The sequence below is a fragment of the Mytilus galloprovincialis genome, chromosome 13 (assembly GCF_965363235.1).
Source record: "Mytilus galloprovincialis chromosome 13, xbMytGall1.hap1.1, whole genome shotgun sequence".
Taxonomy (NCBI): Eukaryota; Metazoa; Mollusca; class Bivalvia; order Mytilida; family Mytilidae; genus Mytilus; species Mytilus galloprovincialis.
This window is the reverse complement of record NC_134850.1, coordinates 74,097,813-74,125,764: the sequence shown is the minus strand read 5'-3', so window position 1 is coordinate 74,125,764 and position 27,952 is coordinate 74,097,813. Positions and strand designations below refer to the sequence as shown.

The 27,952-nt window shown below is 33.2% G+C and overlaps 1 protein-coding gene across 1 annotated transcript in view; it reads right to left on the bottom strand.

Moving 5' to 3' along the window:
• Positions 1-6,872: 6,872 nt before the first annotated feature.
• The window catches only part of LOC143056201 (uncharacterized), a 36,828-nt gene continuing 15,748 nt past the window's right edge, over positions 6,873-27,952 (bottom strand). Inside the window, exons 3-4 of the mRNA XM_076229280.1 lie at positions 18,552-18,680; positions 6,873-7,046 (exon numbers count right to left, since the gene is read on the bottom strand). Coding sequence (XP_076085395.1) covers positions 6,873-7,046; positions 18,552-18,680 — 303 coding nt within the window. The remainder of the gene's footprint in view (positions 7,047-18,551; positions 18,681-27,952) is intronic.

The window sequence follows — 27,952 nt, the reverse complement described above, 5'->3', positions numbered from 1 at the left end:
TCATAAAGGCATGCGATATTGACGATCTTTTCAGGTGAAAGACATGATTCCAGAAATGACGTATGAGCTCTACTCAAAAAATTAAAATTTTTAATCATTGTCTACAAAAAATCAAACTGCTAAGATGGTTGGGTTGTCGCATATCAAATGAAAATCTATCAAACGTACATTTTAAATATCAAATTAACGTCCCCAAAAAATGATAAGGTTGTTGTATATTACATGAAAGGTCTTATCGTTTACATTTCAAATATCAAATTCCTGTCCTCTAAACATGAGTTGGATGGGGTTATTTAGTGCAAAAATCAAACTTTATAGAACATGGTGTCGTCGCATATCAAATGATTGATCATTGCGTCTACATTACATATGTCATATTTCCAATCTCGAAAAAATGTAAGCAGATGGGGTCATTAAGAGTAAAAAGCGAAAAGTTTAAAAAGGTATGCCTGTCGTATATCAATCGAAATGTCGTGCAAAGTACGTAACGAAAACATCACTTTTACAGGAAAGACAATTCAATTGTTTTACAAACAATTGAGATACTAGTTTCTATTCCTTATTGTATATATTATGACTCACTTCTTCACTTTTTCATTGTCGTCACTTATGAAACATAGTAACATACAAAAATGGTAAAATAGTAATGAGATCTAGTTTTGATAGATACTTTTGTTTTATTGACATTTGACTATTTGTCTCTTTACAAAATCGGTCTTATTTTTTCAGGTAGTGTTTTGATACCAGTTGTGTGCATATCAACGGTGTTCCTACTAGAAAGCGTCATGACAGAGTATGTGATGTCAGCAGTTAACTTGTAGCAGGTACATGGACATACACTCACAAAAGTATCTAGAGTCAAGTAAATTTGAATACCCATGCATTCGATATAGTCCATCATCATTCAGGCAACATTTCGTCAATATGGCCTATATTTTCAGGGTCAAATGACTTGGTTAACGTTTATGTCATACTACCTTTATCCGAGCAATTATATGTTTTAGGTCATTTCAACTTGCTAACACTTTCACGTGTACAGTTCTTTCCAAATTTTATAAAACTTATATTATAGGTTAATATCGGTAATATCTCGAACAATGTCTTTAAATGGTGGATGACCATGTTTTTTAAGTAATACCCCTAGGAAATATTTAAGTTATGGAAAATGGCCTTGTGAATGCTATAACAGTGACAATTCATGCCAGATGTTTTACAAAACTTACACTATAGGTTAATATTAGCAAGTTCTAAAATAGTGGATGATTGAATTTTGTAAAATAGCCTCCTTAGCGCTCTCTAGGGTACAGTGTAAGCTAGATTGTTATACAAAGTATACTCTAGGTTAATAACACCAATGTCTCCAAAACTTTTATAATAATGGACAATACACTTTTAAAGAGTTATGCCCCTTGGAAATAAAATACATTATGTACTGATGTTTTGATATACTGTCATAATCTTTAAAAACACTATAAACATAATTTATAAAGATTCATCAGTATTGCAAGTTCTAAAAGGATGCAAATGTTCATTAAAGTTGTTCTATATCTATATCATGTTGTTTTATTATGAGATTACAGTCCTTGTCAACTCCGGACTTGAAAAAAAACAAGCTAATTGCTTCCAATCAGAGATTTAAATTCCGGCCTTCCGTTATAAAATGGTAAGTGCGAGACTGTAAGGACAAGGTAATGTTGTTGAAGAGAAAGTCAAGGAATAAACAAATGAAGTACTGGAAAAAGAAGTTGCAGCTGAAGAAGAGAACGTATCTACATATGATAAAAAAATTTAACACATTAAACTATACTGAAGTAAAAAAAATTTATTAAATTTCAATTTTCCATGCTCTGTTAAACATGAGATACAAATTATTGTTATTTTAAGAACTGAGATCGTCAGTTTCCTTTATAAGAATTCGAAATGTGTCTTCAAGCTATGGAGATTTCTAACATTTGACTAATTGATTTGATCCAATTATCCTCATGGCTAATATGAAACGGGACAAAATGACAAACGTCATTTCTGACTATGATTGACGATATGCATTTGTTTGAATACAGTCTTTATCATCTCTTTGTACATATTATATAAATGTAGTAAAAGGCAGATCCAGGGGGTTGGAAAAAAAAACAGAAAGTGGTAGATCGTATGACAGCAAATCAGGTATAACACAGACAGTTATAAAAATGATAATAGTCTTTGACAAAATATGTTATTACAGATAAAACAAGAAAAAGTAAACACATGATGGTCTTCAGCGCTTTAACACTATTGCATGCCGAACAATCATATCATTTGAGATAGAGTCAATGGACTATTTCTCAGTCAAAAATCATATAATAACATTAATAGTATCAATTTTCCTGCACCAGATGCGCATTTCGACAATACATATATCTTCAGTGATGCTCGTGGCCAAGACATTTGAAATCCGTAGCTTATATAAAAGATTAAAAGCTATAATCCAAAAGGTAAAAAAAGTAAAGCCAAATCCGTGAAAGGAATCAGAGCTTTGCATGAGGGAGATACATTCCTTAACTTATAATAATTTCTAACATTTTATAGCAGCCAATTTTAATAACAGAAACAATCCGTATTTTCATGCCGGTACCGTAGTACTGGCTACTGGGCTGGTGAAAAGACATATTTAATATAATATTAATTTATTCATGCATATGAGGGCCAAGGAATACATTAATATGGTATATTATATAGTTTATAAGATATGTTATTTAGTTTATAAGATACATTATATAGTTTATAAGATATCTTATTTGGTTTATAAGATATTTTATTTGGTTTATAAGATATATCATATTATGTTCGTATGAGATATTTCATAAGTTATGTTAACTACTGTACCAAGTCATTAAAAAAGCCATTGTTATATTAAAGTTCGTTTTTGTGTGAGTTACATTTTCATGTTGTTTTTCTGTTGTGTCGTTTCCCTCAGTTTAAGTTTGAAACCCGGATTTAGTTTTCTCAATTGATTTATGAATTTCGAACAGCGGTACACTACTGTTGCCTTTATTCAAAATAAATGCATTGTGTGTTTTCCATTTCGCTCTATCCAAAAATAGGTATAGTAGTTGTGTAAAACATTTATTTTATTCGCATATTCCTAAAAAAAAAACTGTTTAATGATGAATAAATTGTTACGGGTGGACGTCATAAACGGCGGTAGGGTCTTGAACCTTAAAACCTTTGATCAATTAATGTTGGCCCTATATAAGATATCTTATAATATATCGGATATGTTCCTCACGTCGTAACTTCAATCCCCTTCCCTTTCATGAATTTGACCTACCGAATTAGACTATTTACCGGATTTGTAATCACATAAGCAACACGACGGGTGCCGCATGTGGAGCAGGATCTGCTTACCCTTCCGGAGCACCTGAGATCACCCCTAGTTTTTGGTGGGGTTCGTGTTGTTTATTCTTTAGTTTTCTATGTTGTGTCATGTGTACTATTGTTTTTCTGTTTGTCTTTTTCATTTTTAGCCATGGCGTTGTCCGTTTGTTTTAGATTTATGAGTTTGACTGTCCCTTTGGTATCTTTCGTCCCTCTTTTATAAACTATGAGATATCTTAAGAACTCAGATATATGATGTTCATGCTTGGATCTTTGATAGCCAACTATACAATACGTTGATTTGTTTTAATTATTGAAGGCTGTATGGCTGCCTATGACTGCTAACATTTACTTAATTAAAACATTGATGAATAGTTGTCTTATTGCCAATTAGAACTAATCTCCTTATTTTTATAAAATATCTAAGTAAATAAAGATTATTTAAAAAATTGAAAATATTTATAAAATATCTTATTGATATGTAATAAATAAAATATCTTATATTTTAATCATGATGATATGTATTAGTTAATATATCTTAGATGGCTCATATTATATGTCATTGTTCCATGGTTGGTCCGGAGACTGGACACATTACACATTACTCCAGCAGGACAAAAGACTGCAGAGTTTGCAGTAGAGTAGAGCAGTATCCAGAAATGAAAGCCCAAAACAGCTCACATGTTACCGTAACTGGAAAGGGAGGCTGACATGGTGATAGAAATGGTAATAGATGTACAGAGTAAAGGCTGTATAGTAGATGCATAAGTTAAGGATGAAGATTCAACAACAATAGGACGAGTTCGGACAAACATCAGTGATAGAGTTGAAAATATTTCTGATATAAACCACATTAAGAAGATTCTAGGAAACAGGATTTACTCGAAAGAAAAATCATCCTGTTTTAACAGTTAAATTCATCGAATATATACAATGTTGTTTAAACTACATAATATCCCAAGGAGAAGGAAATACAGAACAAACAAACAAAGATTTTAATGCACTCTTTAAACATCTTTTTAATGATCATCAATGTTGCTCTAGTCGATGGTTCACAATTCCCAGTAATAAAAATTCTGTTTTTTAATCATTCCCTAAAGGGAAACCGCTGTTAAGTCCAAGTACAAATCTCATTGGAAAATGATTTTGAAAAGAATGCTCAGAACAGGATTACAGTATCTACCGTTGGTAGTACCCTAGCTAATGGAAGTTGCAATAGAAAGGTTTCTGCTAAAGCAACAAAGCATTTCAATTACATTTCTTTTGTTCTTCCAAGGTAGTTAGGTAGCACGTATTGTTATAACATGTAGACATAGTAAATGTGCATCCTTTTCCATGCATGTTGTAAGATTTATGGAACTTTGACTGCCGCTTTATATCTTTCTGCACAAACTTAAAGTGCCAAAATGTCCTCCTTTTGTTAAATTATGTAACAAGATTTCAGTACGTTTGATACCCAAGGCAATTCCACAGGTACTATATAGTAAATCAGCAATATTTTGTTAGGATAGAATGTTTGATACAAATGGCAGCAATTTTGGAACACAATGACTTAAAATTTTTGTCTGTATAAATTAAATGTGTCAACATGTCCTTTTCTTCAATTTATTGATAGGTAACAAAAGTTTAGTAGTGTTGATACCTCAGAATGACTTGAATATCAAAATCATTTAACCGTATCAACCAAAACCGACCATATTTCCAGTTTCTTATGTAGTTCTATATAGCAAAAAGTAAATAAGCATAGAATGTATGATACACATGACAACAAAATTGGAATACAACGACCACAAAATTTTGACTGCAAAAAAGTGAGATTGCCAGCATGTAATTTTTCGTTTAATATATTGATACGTTACAACATTTTGTTTTCAATATACTGATACGTTACAAAATTTCAGTAACATTGATACCTAAGGCAGACTCGTAAAACAAAATTATTTGACTGCATCAACCAAAACTGACCATATTTGCACTTTATTATGCTAATATATATAGTTGCATAGTATTTCATCAATGTAACATTATTTTGTTTGCATACATTTAAGGTGCCAGAATGTCCTCCTGGGAATCATTAGCGAGTGTAGCAAACATAAAAGTGTATATTACTACATTTCTCGTTTTTTTTATATAGATTAGACCGTTGGTTTTTCCGTTTGAATGGTTTTACACTAGTAATTTTTGGGCCTTTTATAGCTTGTTGTTCGGTGTGACCCAAGGCTCTGTGTTAAAGGCCGTACATTGACCTATAACGGTTTACTTGTTTAAATTGTTATAAGGGTGGAGAGTTGTCTCAATAGCACTCACACTACATCGTCCTATATCTATCAACATTAAAGAATATAACATAAAATTGACAGTTATATCTATGATGATGGAAAATCTGTCATATGATATGATGCAAATTTAGAATACAAATACAAGAAGAAATACATGAATAATTTCGATTATATCTAAGTAAGATTACCATCCCAAGGCTTAATTGCCAAAAACACTATAACACTTAAATAGTGATTAGTCCTATCAGGTTATATAGAATGAGGAGCAATAAATACCAGGGAAGACTCATAATTAATTTACAATCTTTTACTTTTTTTTTCAAATACTTTACATCCGTATTATTATTTAATGAATACCAAGTTTTTATTGAATGATTAATCGATTACTAAAAAGAAAATAAATTTCTGATTACCAAAACAAATATTTAATGATATTTTCTTATTATATTGGCAACACATTGATAATTATGTGGTTACTGGGACTCTTCCACTCAGATAAGGGACCTTTATACGGTTGTTCTTGATTTTGTATTGGTATTTTTATTGCATTACACCGGAAAAACAACTTAAAGGCAAAATACAAAATAACCTGTCAAAAGCTGACAGAACAGATAGGCGTCCTCCGATCTATATGATGCTCCCCGTACTCATAAATAGGTAAATCGCTTGAGATAAAACATATCTGTATATAAGGATGGACGATACACACTAAAAGTGCAAAGAAAAAGTCAATAAGAATATAAAGCGGTTTGTAACATATAAGTCATTGTCAAGGAAACATTTGCCACCAAATGACCATCAGCTGCAAATACATATAAAATTTGTCGTCTTCCAAACGTTTAAGGTTAATTTATAAAATCAATTTCTTAATAAATTAAATATATAAAAAAAAAGGGGTTCATCCAACCAGTCCCACAAAATGAGGAGTATCCAGCTCACCGAGGGCCTAACCTCAAAAATAACTTTGTCCCCGTGAAGCACCAACCTCCGTCAATGTGACCTTAGACATTGGGACTTGGAACTCCTGGCCACTAACCACGTAAGGCGATGAAACCGCTGCCTCTTATTGACTTCTAGACACTTTCTGCCACCGATTTGCACGACGGTGTCGGTCCTAAACATTATTCCTTTTTCTCCTGCCTATTGGTCTATTCTGCCGTCGAGTCCATTGTCGTATGCCCTGCTTGCCCAAACCTCCGCCTATTGGATAAACCCTTAGGACATTCTGGCTATAGTCACCTATCCCTCACCAGTGGTCACTACTGCTTCTAAGAAGTAACTTACCTCGAGTGGATCCGCACTTTCTCCCTCTGCGGGAAATATCCCATCATCTCCCCCTCCATCCATAACCGTCTGGTTAGTTTTTTCCGCTAAGTTCAGAGCTGGCAGTAAGTCACCTCCCGCCTCAATCCGCTGAAAAAATACAAAGGAGAGAAAGCGTAATTGTACCATGTTTACAATATTTTCTACAATAGAATCAAATGTAAAAAGAAATATATCTTAACAATATAAGCACTACGCAATTTAAAAAAAATGAAATTAAAAAAGGCATATAAAAATTCAAATTGTGTTATTTTAGACATGTAAGACTACATAACAAAGTAACAAGACAATTGCGTATATACGTACTCAATGTTATTGTTAATTGGATTCAATTAAATAGCAGACTTCAAAACATAGGTCATTGAGTACATTAAATCATCATAAGACCAGTGCATTATCCTCAACATATTATTTAGATTTTTAACAAATTGTCAAAAATTAAAAGATGCACATTTAGGAAAAACTTATATGTTTCCAAAAATACTCTGTCTTGAAACAGAGACTTTCCAACAATTAGAAAGTGCTGGATTTTTTAAATCAAATGCAATTGTACCTTGCAGACCAATTACATATCAGTTTGGCGCAGTGAATTCACTTATCGGTCAGTATGTAGACTATTTTAAAATACCTATATTGCATAATCAATCTACATATATAAACGATAATACATCTTTCAATACTATCATTATGAATTCAAAAACTAGATTATGTTAGCTACGTATGATATAGTTCAAATGTTTACTAAAATTCCTCCAGATGCTTTCTTAAGTGCAGTTGAACGAGTCTTTAACCATTTTGACAAATCAAACTTCAAAGTAAAAAAAATATCTAGGAAATATACCCATATAACATTGTACAACTGATTAAACTAATTTATTGAAAATAATATATTTCAATTAGATGGAAAAATGTATAAACAAATTATCGGAACGGCAATTGTTGCAGTCTCTTTACCAGAAATCTGTTACATATTTATATCTTTGTAGCTTGACGTTTTTGTGTAAAAGTTTAACATATTGATTGATGGGGTATATAAAACATAGTATTGCCGTTTATTGTACATAACAATTTTTAAATCTAAACAAATAGTTGTTTTAGTTAAATAGAAGGAATTTCTATAGTTAAAACTTGTGAACACTTGAAGAAGGCCATTTGTTGAGCCGACGTATTTGTCAACACGATTTAATAACAACATTTTCGTATTATAACATCTGATATCAGTACCGTTGTGCAAATCTTTAGACTGATATAATTTTTTCCTTATCTGCATAGTATCGTCTATTTTAGACGATCCGGTACATAGTAAATTTGCTGGTTGGTCTTTTTTATAGACATTTATATATATATATATATATATATAAACGCCTAAAAAGTGTACATAACAACACCAATGATGTAAAAAGGAACTATAAATGTAAGAGCATTCCCTACAGCCAGGCCATACGAATAAAAAGGATTTGCTCCACCAACGATGTTGCAAAAAAACGACTACAAGAACTTCGCGGTCACCTAAAACATCGAGGCTACAAAAGGAAAGATATTGATAAAAGTTTTTCTCGTGCTAGCAACATCAGCCGAGATGAACTTTTACAATATAAAGTCAAAAAGGTCAACAGGAGGGTGCCTTTTGTGTTGACTTACCATCCAAAATTTGACAACTTGTCTCACCTTATCCGCGAAAGTTGGAAAGATATCGAAAAACATCCTAAACTATCCAAGATCTTTCCCGAGCCACCTGTACTGGCTTTCCGCAGGCCCAAAAGCCTTAAAGACTTGCTGGTGAGAGCTGAGTTATCCTCTCAAGCAGGCTGTTCGTCAATGGGCTCTTGTAAGGGTTGTGGAAACAAACGATGCCTGACTTGCAAACAAATACTGGATACCCAGACTTTTAACAGTCACTCAACTGGTACAGAATACACCATATTTTGCAATGTTAATTGCAAGACTACAGATGTTGTATATCTCCTACAGTGTAAATGTGGTAAACAGTATGTAGGCGAGTCAGAACAGCAGTTTCACAAACGAATGAACTGTCATCGTAGCGACTACCAATGCAAGCCAGACCTCTCTCTTAGTCGACATCTGAGATTCCCTGGCCACACTAAGGCAGATCTCAATCGACTGACCATTACTATCATTGACCACAACTCTGCTTGGTCTAGGGAGGATAGACTTACTCAGGAAAGATTTTGGATAAGAAAATTAACAACTTTGGCACCAAATGGGATAAATGAAAAGATGTAGTTCGACACCATGCAGTGCTTCACATCTGGGTTATATTACTTATTATTACAGTCTCCGTTTCTATTTCTTTACCTTACTCATCTCTAAAATAAATCTGTTGAATATAACAATTTAAATTGCTTAATTTTGTGAGGGATGTATAAGTACCAAGCCACGTCCAACTATTCTACTTTAGTCAAAATTTGTTATTATATACACATGGAAAAAAGTATTGCAACACCAAATTGAAATTCAAATTAAAAAAACACTTTTTATTTTTTTGTTAAATAATTTGTTGAAATAGAACTAATTAAACATTATTTAAATATCACCTGAGTTTAATCAATTAATATCGACTCTATCAGTTTGTATCCGCACATGCAGCTACTGTACTCGTAAACACTAAAACCGATGTTTTTATTCTCATTCTTTTCAATACTTAAAATAACCAAGTTTAAAAATTTATGTTGTTTACACCTTGTAATTGGTCATCCACAACTCTTAACTGGAGCAAGATAGCAGATATCAAGCATAAGGAAACCAGGTATGTCGCTGTGATAATTGCACGTATTATTGGTCATCACCTTCCACTATAAGTCGTTTTGAGAATAAAAATCAGGCAAGAAACGATTTTAAAGACCTTCCGAGGTCAAGACAAACCCCTATAACATCTGCTAGGGAAAATCAAGCATAATGAAGATTGATCAGAAGGAAACCCATTGCAAACAATGCAATCCTAAAAAGAGAATGATGACCATACCGGAGCCTTTTATCAAGAACTGTTCGAGATCGGCTCATCGCTACTGGTTATCGTGCGACAATACCATTTCGGGGACCTTTTGCCTACGAACAGACATACAGATTCCCGTATCCAATATAGTGCATAGCTCGCCAAAGTTGGAAATTAGCGTCGTGGAGGAAGATCCATTGTTCCAATGGAATTCGGTTTATTTTCCTTGGCCCAATCGTAGCCCGAATTTGAACCATATCGAGCATATATGGGACACTATTGGGCGTAAGGTGCATGAAAGGACACCCCAGTTCAAACAAGTCATGAAATAAACAATACCATTCGCCAAGAATGGTTGCTGCTAGCTTAGCAACAAATTAGTCGACTTATGGCAGGAATCAGAAGACGTTAAGATGCGGTTATCCGTTTGAATGGAGGCTGCGGACAAAGTACTAATTCTTTGGCGTATAACGATCAACCATGATGTGAACAATTATCGAAAGACTAATTTTGAAATGTCTGACATTGTAAAGTTCGACTACAGTAAAAGTTGTAAAATGCATTTTTTTGTACAAAAACACTTCATTTTGTTATAAAAATTTTGGTTAGATAAAACTTTTTTTTCATACGTTTTGTGTTCCTTTTAAAGCCAATGTTATCATTAACTACGTTACAATATTATTTTACAAATATTTTATCATATTCCATCCAAAATAAGAGACTGATTTTTCAAGTTTTAAAAAATCAAGGTGTTGCAATACTTTTTTCCATGTGTATATTTTAACGGCCCATTGTTTTAAACATCGCAGACTCTAATGTAACTACACTACAGTTGTCAAATCTGAAAGATTTAGAAATTTAGACCGTTCAGTGCTGTTTATTTGGAATTCTTATTGACGCAATCTTTCTTGTAACATCATAATATCGACACCGTTAAAGCTTTAAAATTGTGCTAGTTCACATCGCACATTATTAATTTTATTTAAAGCATATATTTGAACTCTCTGATGTAATTAGTCATATAACCTATGTCATATTCAACACATTTTTAGAATGGTGCAAGCGTCTTAACTGATGTTCTGTTTGCCTTTTTTATTGTATAAATTTCAAGATTTAGTAAAAGTTTAATCTAAGAAGACTTAAAGATGATTCATTTAACATCAGAATCTGACTGACGAAGGATATCTGTTATCCGAAATATTTATAAATAATTACATTTACAGTTCCTTTTAAATCATTGGTGTTGTTATGTACACTTTTTAGGCGTTTATATAATTTATTTTATTGTGTACATGTATCGTTACTTGTAACGATCCAGCTCCCACGTGGGAAAAATCGTTGACTATTATTCAGACGTTTGATATATATATATATATATAATTCTGAAAATTACTCCAAACAGTGTTTGAGTTAGATTTTCTACTGACAATTTTTTGTTCGTCCCTCAGCGGGATTCGAACTCACACTTTTGATACACTACAGAACCAATCGCTTAGTCTCATGTCCAGCGCTCTAGACCACTCGACCACATCCGCTATATAAAAATATAACTTCAATAGTCGTAGTGCTACCTTGTCACGGAAGGCTAATCTAGAGATAGACATGAGACACATGTTGTTTTTTTTAAGCGTGTGTAGATGTTATATTATCATTTTTATACACAATGTATTTTTCATTTGTCAGTAATCTAACGCAACAATTTTTATATATCATATGGGATCATGATGCATTTCATTATACAGTCACTAGAAATAAGTATATCATACAAACAAGTCTAAACAAGTGACAAACCATACAATATATATGCCCACTGGATCTCAGAGTGATAGAGATACATGGTTAATACAAATATTTATATAAGTCTGAAAATTACTCCAAACAGTGTTAGAGTTAGATTTTCTACTGACAATTTTTTGTTCGTCCCTCAGCGGGATTCGAACTCGCACCTTTGATACACTACAGCACCAATCGCTTAGCCTCATGTCCAGCGCTCTAGACCACTCGACCACATCCGCTTTATAAAAATATAACTTCAATAGTCGTAGTGTTACCTTGTCACAGAAGGCTTATCTAGAGATAGACATGAGACAAGTGTTTTTTTTTTTTTTTTTTTTTTTTTTTTAAGCGTGTGTAGATGTTATATTATTATTTTTATACACAATGTATTTTTCAATTTATATATATATATATATGTTTTTACATCAACCCAACAATCTTAGATCTGTAAATTTGCTTTCCCCAATATTTTGTTCTTCCCTCGCCGGGATTCGAATTAATGCTTTTCATAAAATAATAAGTAAAATAAGTAACAAGTTAACAGTTTCAGTTCAATCGATTTCACCCTTCCAGTTGGGACTCTTCAGGATAACTGATATAGCGTCGTTATGGGCGACGTCGTTAAGGAGGTTTGTGACGTTCCGGCATTGTTCGTAATTAGTGGTTCTCGGGATTTAATTTTAATCGGAACGTTGTGATGAAATAACGTCCCATCTCCTTTCGATAGGCTTCATACCGTCTACATTTAAAAATAGGTAGTATTTGAAAATGTTTTTTACCACAAGTGTCAAGATGGGCGAGTTTCTGTGTTGTGAATGTTTTATTTGTTCTTTATCAACTCGTACCAATTTACAATGGCTATTCCCAGTCTGTCCAATATAATTATCATGACAACCAGGACACGTGACGCAGAAAATAAGGTTTAAAATTGAGAATGAAAATGGGGAATGTGCCAAAAAGACAAAACCCGACCATAGAGCAGACAACAGCAGATGGTCACTAACAGGTCTTCAATGCAACGAGAAATTCCCGCACCCGGAAGCGTCCTTCAGTTGGCCCCTAAACAAATATTTACTAGTTCAGTGATATTGAACGCCATACTAAATTCCAAATTGTACACAAGAAACTAAAAGTTAAAATAATACAAGACCAACAAAGGCCAAGGGCTCCTGACTTGGGACAGACAGGCGCAAAATTGCGGCGGGGTTAAACATGTTTTTGAGATCTCAACCCTCCCCTTATATCTCTAGACAATGCAGAAAAGTAAACGCATAACAATATGCACATTAAAATTCAGTTTAAGAGAAGTCAGAGTCTGATGTCAGAAGATGTAACCAAAGAAAATAAACAAAATGACAATAATACATAAATAACATCAGACTGCTAGCAGTTAACTGACATGCTAGCTCCAGACTTCAATTAAACTGATTGATAAATTATGTCTTCATCATATGAATATCAGGCACAATCCTCCTCGTGAGGGGTTTAGTATCATACCATCTTAACATATATGAAAAGAACAAACCCGTGTCATGCCAACAACTGGTTTTTAAATAAATGTGTTTAGTTCCGATGCAAAGACCCTATCAATAAATCAATATTAACGCCAAAATATGCAATCTTTAATGACCTGACATTTCTTTGTTGTCTTACAAGTCATATTGGCGTTTACATGAAATTTTCTGCCATCTTTAAATGTTTTTATTTTGCACGTTTCCAAATATTTTATATTTTTACCGCAACCACCTCTTCTTGCGTCTTCGCAAGACTTTATTTCAAAGTCACTAACCTTCGGTTAGAATCGAGCTCCGGTTAAGTGTTTTTTTTTTTTTCGTTTTTAGGTTGTCTTCGGCTGTAGATCAAGTTTCCTTCCGGCATCAATTGTTTCATAGTTTCACTTTCATGTAGAATCGGAAGGTTTGAATTATGGCGATGAGTCCATAATTAAACTGAAACCACAACGACCAGCTAGAAGACGAGAAAATCACGATATACACAAGAATAATGTTAATATCGATACCACCCTAATCAACCAAATGTTTCACAAAATATCAATTCTGGAACATATGCTGCCTTTGCTTTAAATCAACTCCTAGGAAAATTGACAACACCGCATTAAGGAATAAATCGTAAAAGAGACCTAACACTCAAATCAACAATCCGTCCCCAGCACATTTACAACAGAATAATTATTAATGGAAAGTTGTAAATAATAGAGGTAGAGGACGCGCCGAGGAAGACGTAGAAGAGGTCGTAGAAAAATAGATAACTCTGATCCAGTGATAAAGGTTGGGTAATCACCAAACATGGTGGAAACAGCAGATGTCGAGGAAGAGGTGCCCGACAGCCTTTTTTAGAGAGAGGCCAAAACTTACAACCACCCGACCCGATTCCAACTGCAATAAAACTTCCGAACCGTAAATAGACCCCAAAATTATAAACCTCTCACAAAGAACATTAAACCAAAATGAAATTTATTTGTTATCAAAAAGTTTTAAATTTGCTCCCGTTCCATATTCAAACGTTCCGGAATTGAAAGCTTATTTATTTATTTCAATAATTTTTCTAGACGCCTCCGTTTAAAAGAAGAATTCGGGAATAAGGACTATGATAAATCTCTTGTGAGAAACAAATCAACTTACACCCGAAGACCCGGCAAATATGAGTATTTAGATACTTTCATTGAGACAGTAACAAAATTTCCCGTCCGGACACGTAAATGTAAACAGAATTCAACCCGAAATGACCAGGATGCGTTAAAAAGTCTTAAAGATGACGACTCCATAATCATGAAAGAAGCAGATAAAGGAGGAGCCATTATCATTATGGATACCGACTTTTATCAAGAACAAATATTGGAACAGCTAAATGATGAGGAATACTACAAAAAAGTACCAAATAACCCGGATAAAGCAATTAAAAAGAGATTAAAAGCTGATAAAAGACTACGACCGATGTCTAACCGAGAAGGAAATAGCGTACTTGTGTGACTTTGATCCGAAGGAAAGTAATTTTTATTGATTTCCAAAAAGTCATAAAAGTGCACAAATACAAAATACTGTTCGCGACCAAAACAATGTTTACGTTAAAACATTCCGTCCCGCCGATCTGAAATTATGACCAATTATAGCCGGACCAGAATCGATATCATTAACTCATAGACTTAGTCATTTGATCGATCTCATCCTCAAACATCTATGTCCGTTAAATCCGAGTTATATCAAAGATGATATTGAATTTTTAAATCACATTCCTGTCATAGTTCGGGAAAAAACACCATTAACAAGCTTTGATGTTACAAGTCTATACACAAATATTCCCCATGATCTAGGTCTTACAGCCGTAAAATACTTGATCGAAGAAAAACGGGATGAAATTGACAGTAGATTTGAAACAAACTTCATATGAGAGGCTATCAAAATAGTGCTAAAAGAAAATACATTTATTTCGATAGGGAAAAAACAGACAAATTACAGATACGCCAATTTAGTGATGGTTTATTTAGATCAACAGAGGTATCAACGAATATCTGTCCAATACGACCAAAATTTCAGTGATTATATCATTCAGTTTTGGAAAACATATTTTGTTTTTGGAGTAGATCAGAAGAAGATTTATACAAATTTAAAGATTTAATCAACTCCTTACACCCGTCAATTAAATTCACGATAGAAACCAGTGATACTCAACTACCATTGTTGGACATCCTCATCTTAAAATCAAGCATACAAATAACAACGGATATTTATTATAAATCCACAGACACCCATCAATACTTAAATTGTCATTCGTGTCATCCGTCCCATACAAAACAAAATATATACCTTAATGTATGGCCAGGCGGATTTGTGCTATAGTATCGGGCAATACAGTTCGAGAAGAACGTTTGAAGGAATTAAAAGGCTATTTGACACAACAGTTATACCCAAAGGGTCTATTCGAAAGTATAATACGAAAATAAAAACTACTGACACTTCAAGAATTACGAACCCCGCAAGTAAAAGACACGGATGAAAACTTAAAGAAAATACCGTTCGTTAGTACACATGACCCGTATCTACTGAACGTTTTTAATACAATAAAATCAAACCTTCCGATTCTACCTGAAAGTGAAACTATGAACAAATTGATACCGGAAAGAAACTTGATCTACAGCCGAAGACAACCTAAAAACTTAAAGAAACACTTAACCAGAGCTCTATTCGAACCGCAGGTTAGTGACTTTCAAATAAAGTCTTGCGGAGATTCAAGATGCGGTGTTTGCAGATATAAAATATTTGGAAACGGTCAAAATAAAAACATGTAAAGATGGCAGAACATTTCATGTGAACGCCAACATGACTTGTAATAGAAAAAACCTTATTTACTGCGTCACGTGTGCTGGTTGTCATGACAATTATATTGGACAGACCGGAAATTGCCTCTGTGAACGGGTGCGAGTTCACAAAGAACAAATAAAACACTTGCAATACAGAAACTTGCCAATTAGTGCCCATCTTGACACTTGTGGTAAAACAATATTTCAAATAATACCTATTTTTAAATGTAGACCGAATGAAGCATATCGAAAGGAGATGAAACGTTATTTCATCACAACATTCCGATCAAAATTAAATCCCGAGAACTTTTAATTCCGAACAATGCCGGAACGTCACAAACCTCCTTAACGACTTCGCCCATAACGACGCTATATATTTTATCCTGAAGAGTCCCAATGGAAGGATGAAATCGATTGAACTGGAACTGTTTACTTTACTTATTTTACTAATTATGTTATGAATATATATATCTGCACATGTGAAAATTATTTTTTACGCCTATATATATACATACATATAACCCTAACCCTATATATATATATATATATATATATATATATATATATATATATACAACTAGTATAAACATCAACCTAACAATGTTAAATCTGTAAATTTAATTTTACAAATAATTATATCTATAAGTACGTCTGAACCAGTAACAACACTACACCAGATGTATCCTTTAGATCACCAGTAGTGATGGTGAAACATGTTTGTGTACATTCTTTATATACAAATCGTCTAATTATCAACCGAACAATGTTAGATATATACATTTGCTTTCGCAATTTGTTTGTTCTTTCCTCGCCAAGATTCTAACTCATGCTACTGAGATATTGTGACACCAAATCGCCTGCACTGTATCCGACGCGCTAGACCACTCGACCACATTTGCTTCACAAAAATAAAGTTTTGGTGGCCGGGTGTCAACTTTCCTCGTCAGTTTTTATTTAGCGTCGTAACACAATACATGATATATGAGGCATGCAGATGGAATTGTTACAGATAAGCTGTAATACAATGTATCTATTGTAAAGGGTCCTACAAATTCATGCAAATAAACTCATCATAGATACCAGGACTAAATTTAATATGTACGCCAGACGCGCGTTTCGTCTACAAAAGACTCATCAGTGACGCTCGAATCCAAAGAAGTTAAAAAAAAAGGCCAAATAAAGTACGAAGTTTAAGAGCATTGAGATCCAAAATTCCCAAAAGTGTTGCCAAATACAGCTAAGGTAATCTATGCCTGAGGTAGAAACGCCTTATTATTTCAAAAAATTCAAAATTTTGTAAACAGTTAATTTATAAATATAACAATATCAATGATAATTCATGTCAGCACAAAAAGTGCTGCCTACTGACAAGATACAGTCAAATATATATCAATAAACACATAAAGAATTTTATATTTGATTTCTTTTCAAACTTTTGAAGCTGATTGTGTGTTGTAGTATATTTTACATTTAGATTGTTATTTAATGATTTACATGTTTAAATTAATGATCCTTTTATTACGAAAGAAAATCAATTTCTTATCACTAAAACAAATATTTAATGTTTATGTGATTATATTGGCAACCATCTAGGGATTAAATCTTTACTGGTGTGCCTCTCCATCTTATGCGGGTCATTCACACTGTTGTTCTTGACCTTGTTATGATATTTTTTAATTTATGTATAGCGGGAGTAAATATTTAAAGAATAACCTAAAATAATACGTCAAACACGGACAGAAAAATTGGGAGTACTGAAATCTAAATAAAAATATCTTTGAATGAAAAAAAGGGGAATATCTTGAGAAGAAGAATATAGTTTTAATAAAATGGACGATGCAAGATGAAAGTACGGTCAAAAGTTCAGTTAGAATTTAAAAAGGTTAATAACATCTAAGTCATCAGTCAACAAGGCAGATGCTATACAAAACTATTATCGGTTTATAACTAAAAAAACTTGTCGTCTGTAAAGAGTATAATGTTATTTGCAATGTCATTCAACTAAATCATATATGTATAAGAAAAAGTAACGAATCCCAAACTCATCCCTGATAAATACTTGCATGTACCAAAACCTTTCGGAATTTTTCGGGCCAAAGGTATTGACCAAGCTTCACAACCGATCAGGTACTGGACACATGACGCCCAAGCTTACCGACTCTATCCCATATAGAGATGTGTCTCTATATCGCTGAGGACTTCACCTTCAAGTTAATCATATTCCATCATCAGTTAAGACCCTACCTCCCTCAAAGCAACTTTGGACTGATGGATCTTGGACTCATTATCACTAACCACATGAGGAGGTGGAAACTCTGCCTTTTATGTACTCATAGACAACATCTATATCCGTTTTGCTAGAGCGTGGCGGTCAAAATCAGTATTGCTAAGCTTGTTACTCCACTGCTGCCTACTGGTTTCTTCTACCGCTGCCGTAATATGCTGCCCCGCAGCCTAAACATCTACCTGTAAGGTTAAATGTGGGGGCACCAAAGCATCAGTCCCCTCAACCGTCCTGTGGACACTATTGTTTCTATAAAACACTTACTTCGGGGTTTGCCGCCATTTCTTTTTCTGGGGCAGGTATCCTATCATCTTCTCCGTCATTCGCTATTTTCTGGCCTGGCTCATCAGCTAAGTTTAGGGCAGACGCGATGCCACTTCCTGTCATGATCCCCTGGAAAATACAAAAAGACAGTGGTAAGATACAGTCGTAATTGTTGTGTATAGTTTAAACATACAGAATATAATTGTAAAAATGTAACTACAAGGGATGATAGCTATGATCCTGTCTGTTTCTTCTTTTTTATTATTTTTATTGATCTTTTTAGTGTTCAAACTACAGTGCATACATACATTTTTTACAATACATACGTGAATGACATGAACTTGATGGCATGTTTATACTATTAATATTTTACGAATAAGACATGGTAAAAATTTGTAAATGATGTGAATACCGATTATATGATACGTCTAAAATTACTTTGGAATACATTAAACATATATGATCATATCAAAAATTAATTTGATTAAATAGCTTTCATAAATCCCCCAATCTGTCGACAAATTACTCGTGTTTGTCTTCAGAAAGATATAAATATTCTAATATCTCCAGACGTCTTTTTAAAAATTTAAGAAAGGCTTGCACATATATAAACAGTCTGTCTAATTGTGTGTTCTTTACATAATTAATGTAATACTTTGCCTGAAGAATACAATAATTTAAAACTAAGTTATCAGAGTGAACATTGGGGGATTTATGAAAGCTATTTAATCAAACTCATTTTTGATATGATCATATATATTTAATGTATTCCAAAGTATCTTTTAGACGTATCATATAATCGGTATTCACATCATTTACAAATTTTTACCATGTCTTATTCGTAAAATATTAATAGTATAAACATGCCATAAAGTTCATGTCATTCAAATATGATTTTTTTCTTGTTCAAAAATATTTTTACTTCAAAAACTAAATACCAACAATTAGAAAATTCTCTCCAAAATTGTTTTATTTCTGTACATTCAAAAATTGTATGCTCTTTAGTTTGCTTTCTATAGTACATATAAAAGCTAGTAAATAAATATTGTTCCACTTTTCGTCACTAATTTCTGTATTAAAACTTTCTTCCCACCTTTGTTGTGAAATAGGAGAACAATTTTATTTACTAGCTTTTAAATGTATTATAGAAATCAAACTACAAGCTTTCCAATATAAAATGTCTGTTTTGGTTTGAACGTTCTCCAAAATACATATTATATGGGTCATTTTCAAAAAATGTAGATATTTCGTAATGGTGTTTTTCAAAAATAAAATTACTCATATCGTTTTAAATTTTATTTTGTTTCAACACAGAACTATTCAACTGTATGAAAAAATAACAGAGCATTACTTTTGAATGCACAAAATGTCAAAAATTAAAAAAATTGTACCTCTTGCTGTCTGCAAGTGTCACTTGTGTTACCATAACAACTGATTTGAAAAAGAATACTTAATTATCTAAAACCATCTTTGTAAACGTTCTAAAAGTATTATTAGTTGAAAATTACTCGAATGATATATATTTTATCTAATTTTAAAGATTTTTGAATATTATTTTTTTAAATTAAAAGTCAGTCACAGAAAAAGCAAATTTTAAGTAATAAACTTTGGTAATTTATTTGAAAACAAGTTGAATAAAAATATTCGTTCTCTCTCGAATGAAATGAACTGGCAATGCATTGTACAAAAGCGAACCAATTATTAATTTAATTCAGGGGTTCAGCTTTAGCATGCATTTTTCTATCAGTAACGCAAGTGACAATTTGGTAACACAAAAATGAAAAAAGTAACACTAGTGACAATCATACAAAATAACAACATATTTGATACAGTGAAAATACTATCAATGTTTCTGAAATATTTAATATGACATTGTTTGTTGTTCATTCATATCTAAAACCTATATTGATCTAGACACACATTTGAGGTCTATCAGTTAAGTCACATTTTGATCATTTCAAGGGCTTGTTTCCAAAGACTGACCTCAACGATATACTTTTGTCCAACAAGTTTGGGTTCTGGAATTGTTCCCAAAACGTTCTCCATGTCGTACCAACATTCGTCTCTTACTGCAAGAGGCCAATAAAAGGATGGATTTTCTAGGTTTCCTATTCTGTGCATACAACTTACAAACACCTCGGTTTCATCGCAATCTGTTACGATTCCAGGGTACGGGTTTTTGTCATAATCCACTAGTACATACTGTCCAAGTAAATCTTGAGGACTTAGATCTGAGACTTTGAGATAGTTGTGTCTACTCCCGCCTGGATTATCGCCATTGTCAGTGTGTTCTTTTGTATTAACATCTTTGAATTCGTTACCACTATTGAGTTCACCTCTTCCAGTTTGTTCCATTGGTAGTAAAACAATGAAATGATTGGGTACCCAATTGTTCCTTCTCATGTCGTTTCTCGTTGTAGTCCACATTATAAAACTAGTTTCTTTGCTTTTTATTTCTCTAGGTTGAATCATGCGGTGAAGGTCTCTTCTGACGTTAGGGTTACCAAGGTTTGGATAAACCGAATATATGGGACGACATAGCACACTAGCTAGGGCAAATACTTGCCAAATACCCATATAAGATTTATTCTTGCAAATTTTCAGGACCTCTCTCTCATATAACCTTTCGATTTCTCCATTTGACAATACTTCATTTGCATATTCATCCGAGTAAAACGCAAAGGTTTTCGCCAGAGAATTATTCTTTTCCCGAATTCCCCTTTCCAAGAAACCTTGATTCAAGTATGCATCCTTGAAAATACAGGATTCGAGAATAATTCTGACTCTAATTTCCTCACACATACCTTCCTTTCCAGAGACCAGTATACTACCCGAGTATGGTAAACAATTACCATCTGCACTGACTTTGACAGGATGAAGCGTTACATCATGTGGTATGTCAGATGGCAGAATTGAATGTGTTCTTTTATCAATTGCGATCCCAGTATTTGTGATATTTGGCGAGTAATTATAGTCTATTCTGTAACCCTTCTCATCTATGATTCGATATATATTTTCACATTTTTCTAGTATTTCCTCGTATGTCTGACATTGTCCAAGTTCGGTTAATGTACGTGCGAAATAATACTTTCTTTTAGCTACTGTCCTATCTTCAGGTACCTGTATTTCTGGTGATTGTAGTGACCGGTGTCCTTCTTTATCATTGCACGCTCCTTGGTGTTCTGTTTCTGGTTGTTCACCTTTTTTTCGATTTTCTATTGTTTTAGCTTTTCTGTTGATCAGAGAATGCACTTTCATATCGTGTCCTGCATGAAATGAGCCTTTCACGCAAGTGCAGCTCACATCTCTGTACAGTATATGTCCATACCCAGAGTACGATATTTGATGGAGTTTTAACGTTCCTGGAACGGGTTTGAGTGTTTCCTTTGATAAAATTATTGCCTTATTGTCTATTTCTTGCTGTCCTACTTCATACACAAATACGGCAGAATCCTGGAAGTTCTTTACAAAAGACTTGGCACTCATTATATCTTTCCCATGAAGCACCAGGTCATTTGCTCGTCTTTTCAGAGCTCCACCTACACCGTCTGGCACTCCTTTTCCGTGTCCACTTTCATGGAAGTTCCATTCTCCAGATAAATTTCTGACTGTCATTTCGTGCGTAAAAAGTAAGAAATTGCCCTTCTGCTTGTATTGCGTTGCCGGACCATCGCTAAAAAAGTGCACAGTGTCAACATCTTTGTTGGCGTGTAGAAGTTTATCCAAAATGGGGTCCATAAATGCCCAAACTGAGCAAGGATTGTGATCTAGACTATCTGACACTGCGCAAAATTTTTGTGAACTTAATGCAGTGTAAAAGACTCCAGTGTGAAGTGTTAATTGCTTTTTCGATGCCCCAAAATGCATGCTTTGTATTTCATTTGCTAATTTGCGTTGGAAATTTTCAGCAAAATCGATGTGAACAAGTGCTTCGTTTGGCTTTAAATTTTCTTTGGTATTTCTGTAATGTTTCATCTGATTTGCTATGTTGAATGCATGTATTTTGAACCTTTGCATCTCTGTAGAAAAGGCATCCATCAACACATGAATGCTATCTGTGACTGTTTCCTTGACGGTCAAAGTGATTTCTTTCTCGTCACCTTTAATATTTCTTTTCTCCTTCTTTGTTTTCCATTGCAGCCAGGATGTTTCCTCATTATTGTCTCCCTGGTCGTTTGTAATGATATTTATTTCTTTGCATTTCTCACATTTTCCATACATGCAATCCAAATCTTTTATGTCACAACTGAAAGTTTTTATCAGATCAGAAAGAGATTTCGACTCGACATGTTGTAATTTAAATAGTGAGTCTACAAGAAACTGCATGTTCTCATGTTTCTTACAACCACAGGTGTCCCTATCAGATTCGTTTGGGGGTTGAACCCAGAATGGTCTTAGTCGACTAAATGTTGTGTAGCTTAGAGTTACGTTTGTATTTTCAATCAGGAACTTCTCATGTAACTTTTCTACAGTCTCATTTAATATTCTCCTTTTTTTTTCACACCATTTTTAGTCACAGTGTCCTTCATACCAGGTGTTATTTTGCTGTTGTCGTCTCTTTCATAGAATACAAAAATTTTCGGTTCGAGTCTGTATGACAAGGACCCTTTCTTAAAACGAGTTGTACCTGCTTTCATTTTAAGTTCTTCTCTTGCTTTGTCTATTAACTTATATTTCTTAAGCAGTCTACCCTGTGTCAACTCTGCTAGATACTTCTGTTGCTGTCTTTTAGCTTGGCCATATTTTGTCTTCAGTTCATCACTCAATGAAAGTTGAAACATAAGAGTTTTCTTTGCCTTGTTTTTCATTTTTCGTCTATTTCGTCTACTTCCCTTCATTTTTCTATTTTCTGTGTTCCAATTCCGTAATAATTTGTTTGTTTTGGTTCTTGGTGTATCAGGACATTTCATTAAAGGTGAATTCTTCCTTTGTCTACTTAGGCGGACGTATTACTTTTGATTGAGTCGTCTTGCTGCTTCAAGTTGATCTTTTAATTTCATATTCTCTATAGCATTTTGCTATTCTTCTTTTCTTTCTCCGTGTATTGTGAAGACCGATCTGTGGAGTTGGATCAGGTACATGTACTAACAGACCTGGCACAGGAGAGGATGGAGGCGTAAGAATTTGAGCATGATTGTTAGCCTTTCTTTTTCTTTCTGCTATCTTTTTTTTCTTCCATTCTTTTCTTTGTCTACGCTGTTCTCTATGCGTCATGTCATTAATATGTTTCAACTTTCCTACTGCAACATCTTGTTGATATTTCGATCTGCACTTTGCCTGGTGTTCTGCCCTTTTAAAAGGATCTGCGTCTCGTTTTTGTTGATAGCGACGTTGTTTTTCTGCATTTGTGAGTACCATGCTAAAATTCCTGAAAATATATAGAAGAAATATTTATCAATAAAAAAATAAAACATTATTATGATAAATCTGACTGTTTTATGTCATTTGTGTTACTTCATTTGTCACTTGTGTTACTTGTTCTATTATTGTATGATAAACATCTTTTGTGACAAAGAATTCATTATAACTCTGATAAAAATGAGTGTAAATGGTATTTTTATCGTTATCATCTTGCTAATTTGATAATTTTTCATTTAATAACTTAGAAAGAACTATTGATTTGTCATTTGTGTTACCAATTTTGTCATTTGTGTTACTTTTTTAATAGTAACACAAATGACAGTAACACAAGTGACATACGGGCATGTAAATTGCACTTTTTATGAAATATATTCTCCCTGACAGCATGATTTATCTTCTGTCATAGTAAGTGTTCTAAAACAAAAACACTGGTCATAAAAAGAATATGAATTTAATATGTAAACTGCTTATTATTGCAATAACATTGTGGACAAAAATAAAAGTTATGTTATAACTGTACATACCTTTAAACTCAAGTTTGATGTTAAAACTGCATCATGTTGTCTGCTAAACTACCCATAATTCCAAAGAGGAAGCGCTGCTACCGGGAGAAACTATTTTTTATTTAAATTCATAAAGAGAGATAACCCGAACTTTAATTTTGTTTTACAAAGTAACACAAGTGACAAATTAAAACGGCACACCTAACACAACTATTTTAATATTTTTTTCGTAGATAGTTGCCTTTTTATCTTTTAAAGTTTCTAAATTCAAAAGAAGTCAATGGATAGAAAACTAACACACCAAAGCAGAAACAAAATATTCAGTATTATGCAAAGATTTTTGTGTATCTTTATCATACTGCGGCGCACTTACATGCATTTTAAAGCATACCTAGCAATTTGAAATGCATATTTTATCACATAGAATTGCAGATAAGCGATATTTTCGGGTTAGATATCATTTCTTACATTTTATTGTTGAATTACGAAAAGAAAAAACATGATTTTTTAAAAGTATTAGTCCAGAAATCAACTGCATTATGTTACTTACACAAATATCTACATTTTTTGAAAATGACCCATATACTGATATGACTAATTCGTCTTAGAAAATAATACTTTTATTACTGCACAATAAACTTTCGGAACACTTGTTACATCTAAATAACAGTGTTATCAGCATATATTGGTTCTATTTTATGAAAGGCATGCATCAATCAACTATTTTCTACCTTAAGATAGGAAACCATCTGTCGCCTTTGCTTATTTTTCAACAGTAAAAACTGAGCTTCCTCGTGTTTTTTTTTTTTTTTTGTAGGATTATGTGAAAATTGTATTATAATTGATTTAGAGGGTCCAACTAAAAGTTTATTGTTATAGTCGTTAACGTTGATCTATTCAGCATGGCTTATATGTGTTTATGTTTGCTATACGCAACTGCTATATATTTTACACATTGTAAACTTGTATACATTCTACGTAAAACTGCAATAAATACCATTGATTTACGATTCAGTTTTAAATGTTACGTATGTGTGGTGATAGATAGATAGATAGATAAATAGATAGATAAATAGAGAGAGAGAGAGAGAGAGAGAGAGAGAGAGAGAGAGAGATAGAGCCAAATTGACCTATTTTCTTTAAGTTTTCATGAATAATGCGTGCTTGTGAAAAATAATCTTAAACAAAGAAAGGTGATTTGTTGTGCTGTACCATTTCGTCAGTGACTTTTTGTCCGTGACATTTTGTCCTTAACATTTTGTCCATGGCTTTTTGTCTGTGTCATTTCTGTCCACTTTCTGTTAAAAAAAACACCTTCTCAGTCAGATATTGATTATTACTTGATGTTCAGTGGTAACTATTTCTTTCATATACAGGACTAGAACAAAAAAACTCAATAGGTAGGACCGGTAAAAGAGGTCAATCTGGTCGCAGAAGTTTTGAATGTTACGGGAAATTATGGACTGTCACGGAAAGATGATGCTCTATGGATGGAAACAGAAATCGAGCTTTTAAACAGGCTTATTATGGACCCCCAAAGAGTTGTTGCATGGGTTCTGAACGGGCAGAGAGCGTTACACTCATTTTAACAAAAAAACATCGGATTTAACGTCCCCATTCTGACCGGACGTGGTTGCGTACTTAAAACATCTCAAACATCCAAACTGACATCCAGCTTTTACAAGGGTTACCAGGTTCAACCCACCATTTTTTCCTGTAAACATGCCCTGTACCAAGTCAGGAATATGGCCATTGTTATATTATAGTTCGTTTCTGTGTGTATTACATTATAACGTTGTGTCGTTTGTTTTCTCTTATTTTTTAGTGTAAATTCACATTGCGATAAGACGTATCACGGTACTTGTCTATCCCAAATTTATGTATTTGGTTTTGATGTTATATATATATATATGTTATATTTGTTATTCTCGTGGGATTTTGTCTATTTGTGTTACATTTTAGTGTTATGTCGTTGTTCTCCTCTTATATTTAATGCGTTTCCCTCGGTTTTAGTTTGTTACCCCGATTTAGTTTTTTGTCCATGGATTTAGGAGTTTTGAACAGCGGTATACTACTATTGCCTTTATTTATACTGCCGGCAGAAGACTTGTCAAAAAATCCGCAATAACCCTTTAGGATCACTTAGGAAGATAATCTGGAGATACTACCAATGTTATCATAGAATAATAACTTCATCAGTCCTAATGAATTTTATTTTGTATAATAAAAAAATGCATGCTGATGCTTGAAATAAATGTTTTAGCGTTTGAACTTAATGCATCAGACATAATTGGTATCGTTAATAGTAACGATGTTTGACGTTAAAAAGGACACACTGAAGTTTAAATGGAAGTAGCACATTTTTTTTTAACACAAAACTGTGCTCTCGTGCCATAATTGGATACAAAAAGTAGAAGGTGCATTGTGAGCATACATTAAAATGATATTTTTGTCTTTTTCTTAACCAAATTTAAATATACGTAAATGCTGTATACTGATATTGTTTCTATTGTAAAGGCGTTTTGTCTCGAATATAATGCGTTCCAGCCAATCGTTTCTCTGAACACCATGTGTTCCAAACCTTATAAAGCAACAAAAACATTACGAGTATTTACACGTTTAAGGACTTTTTGTTAAAAAGACGAAAACAATTGCTTAATGAGTTATTCACATATACAAATACTGTTAATATTAAGACAGAGATATGTAAAAATGCAAACTACAAAACAGTTTAATTTTCCAAGGTATATTGTATTTTATAGCTTTTGCATTCTTAAATGCTTGCTACTTAGCAAATGTCGACAATTGTGCACTTCATACATGTATTATACACGTGACTTATTCCCGATTGTGACTGTTTTTGGTGAGTGGGAACTACCATTGCTATAAGACGTGTCACGGTAGTTTGTTGTCCGAAATTCATGTTTTTAGTTTTGATATTATATTTGTTATTCTCGTTCGTTTTTTTCAAATATCTTATCGTTTGTAGCTGAAACTAGTATTTTTTCTGTTCTATTCGTGTGCTACGATAAACATAATTAATCACCCAGTTTATTTATAAGATTTTAGTTTGGGTCAACTAAATGTATACGATGTATTCGGTTTACAGTTTAATTTAGAAGAAATACCGACATAGCTAGATAATACAATTAATCATCTAATAACTACCGTAATTTTATATTTATAAGTTTTGTCATTTTCATTGTTATTGATACATTTTATATTAGTATAACAAACCTAATGTTGGACTCTATCGTATTTTGGGGAAATGTTTTGAAATTTAAAAATCTGACGTCACTTTGTGCATCTCTTCGGCTAACATATACTACGTCGTTCGGCTGTGTTTTTTATGTGCTCAATTCGGTTGTTTTACGTTTTCGTTTTTATTCTGTAGTTTATCACCACTCCCGTGTTAATTTGTATTAATTTACTGTTTCTAAAAGTATGAATAATTCTAAATACTAAGAATGTTTTTATCCCAGTCAAATAACCTTAGTCGTATTTTTGGAATTTGAACTTTCTTTTGTCTAAGCGTCA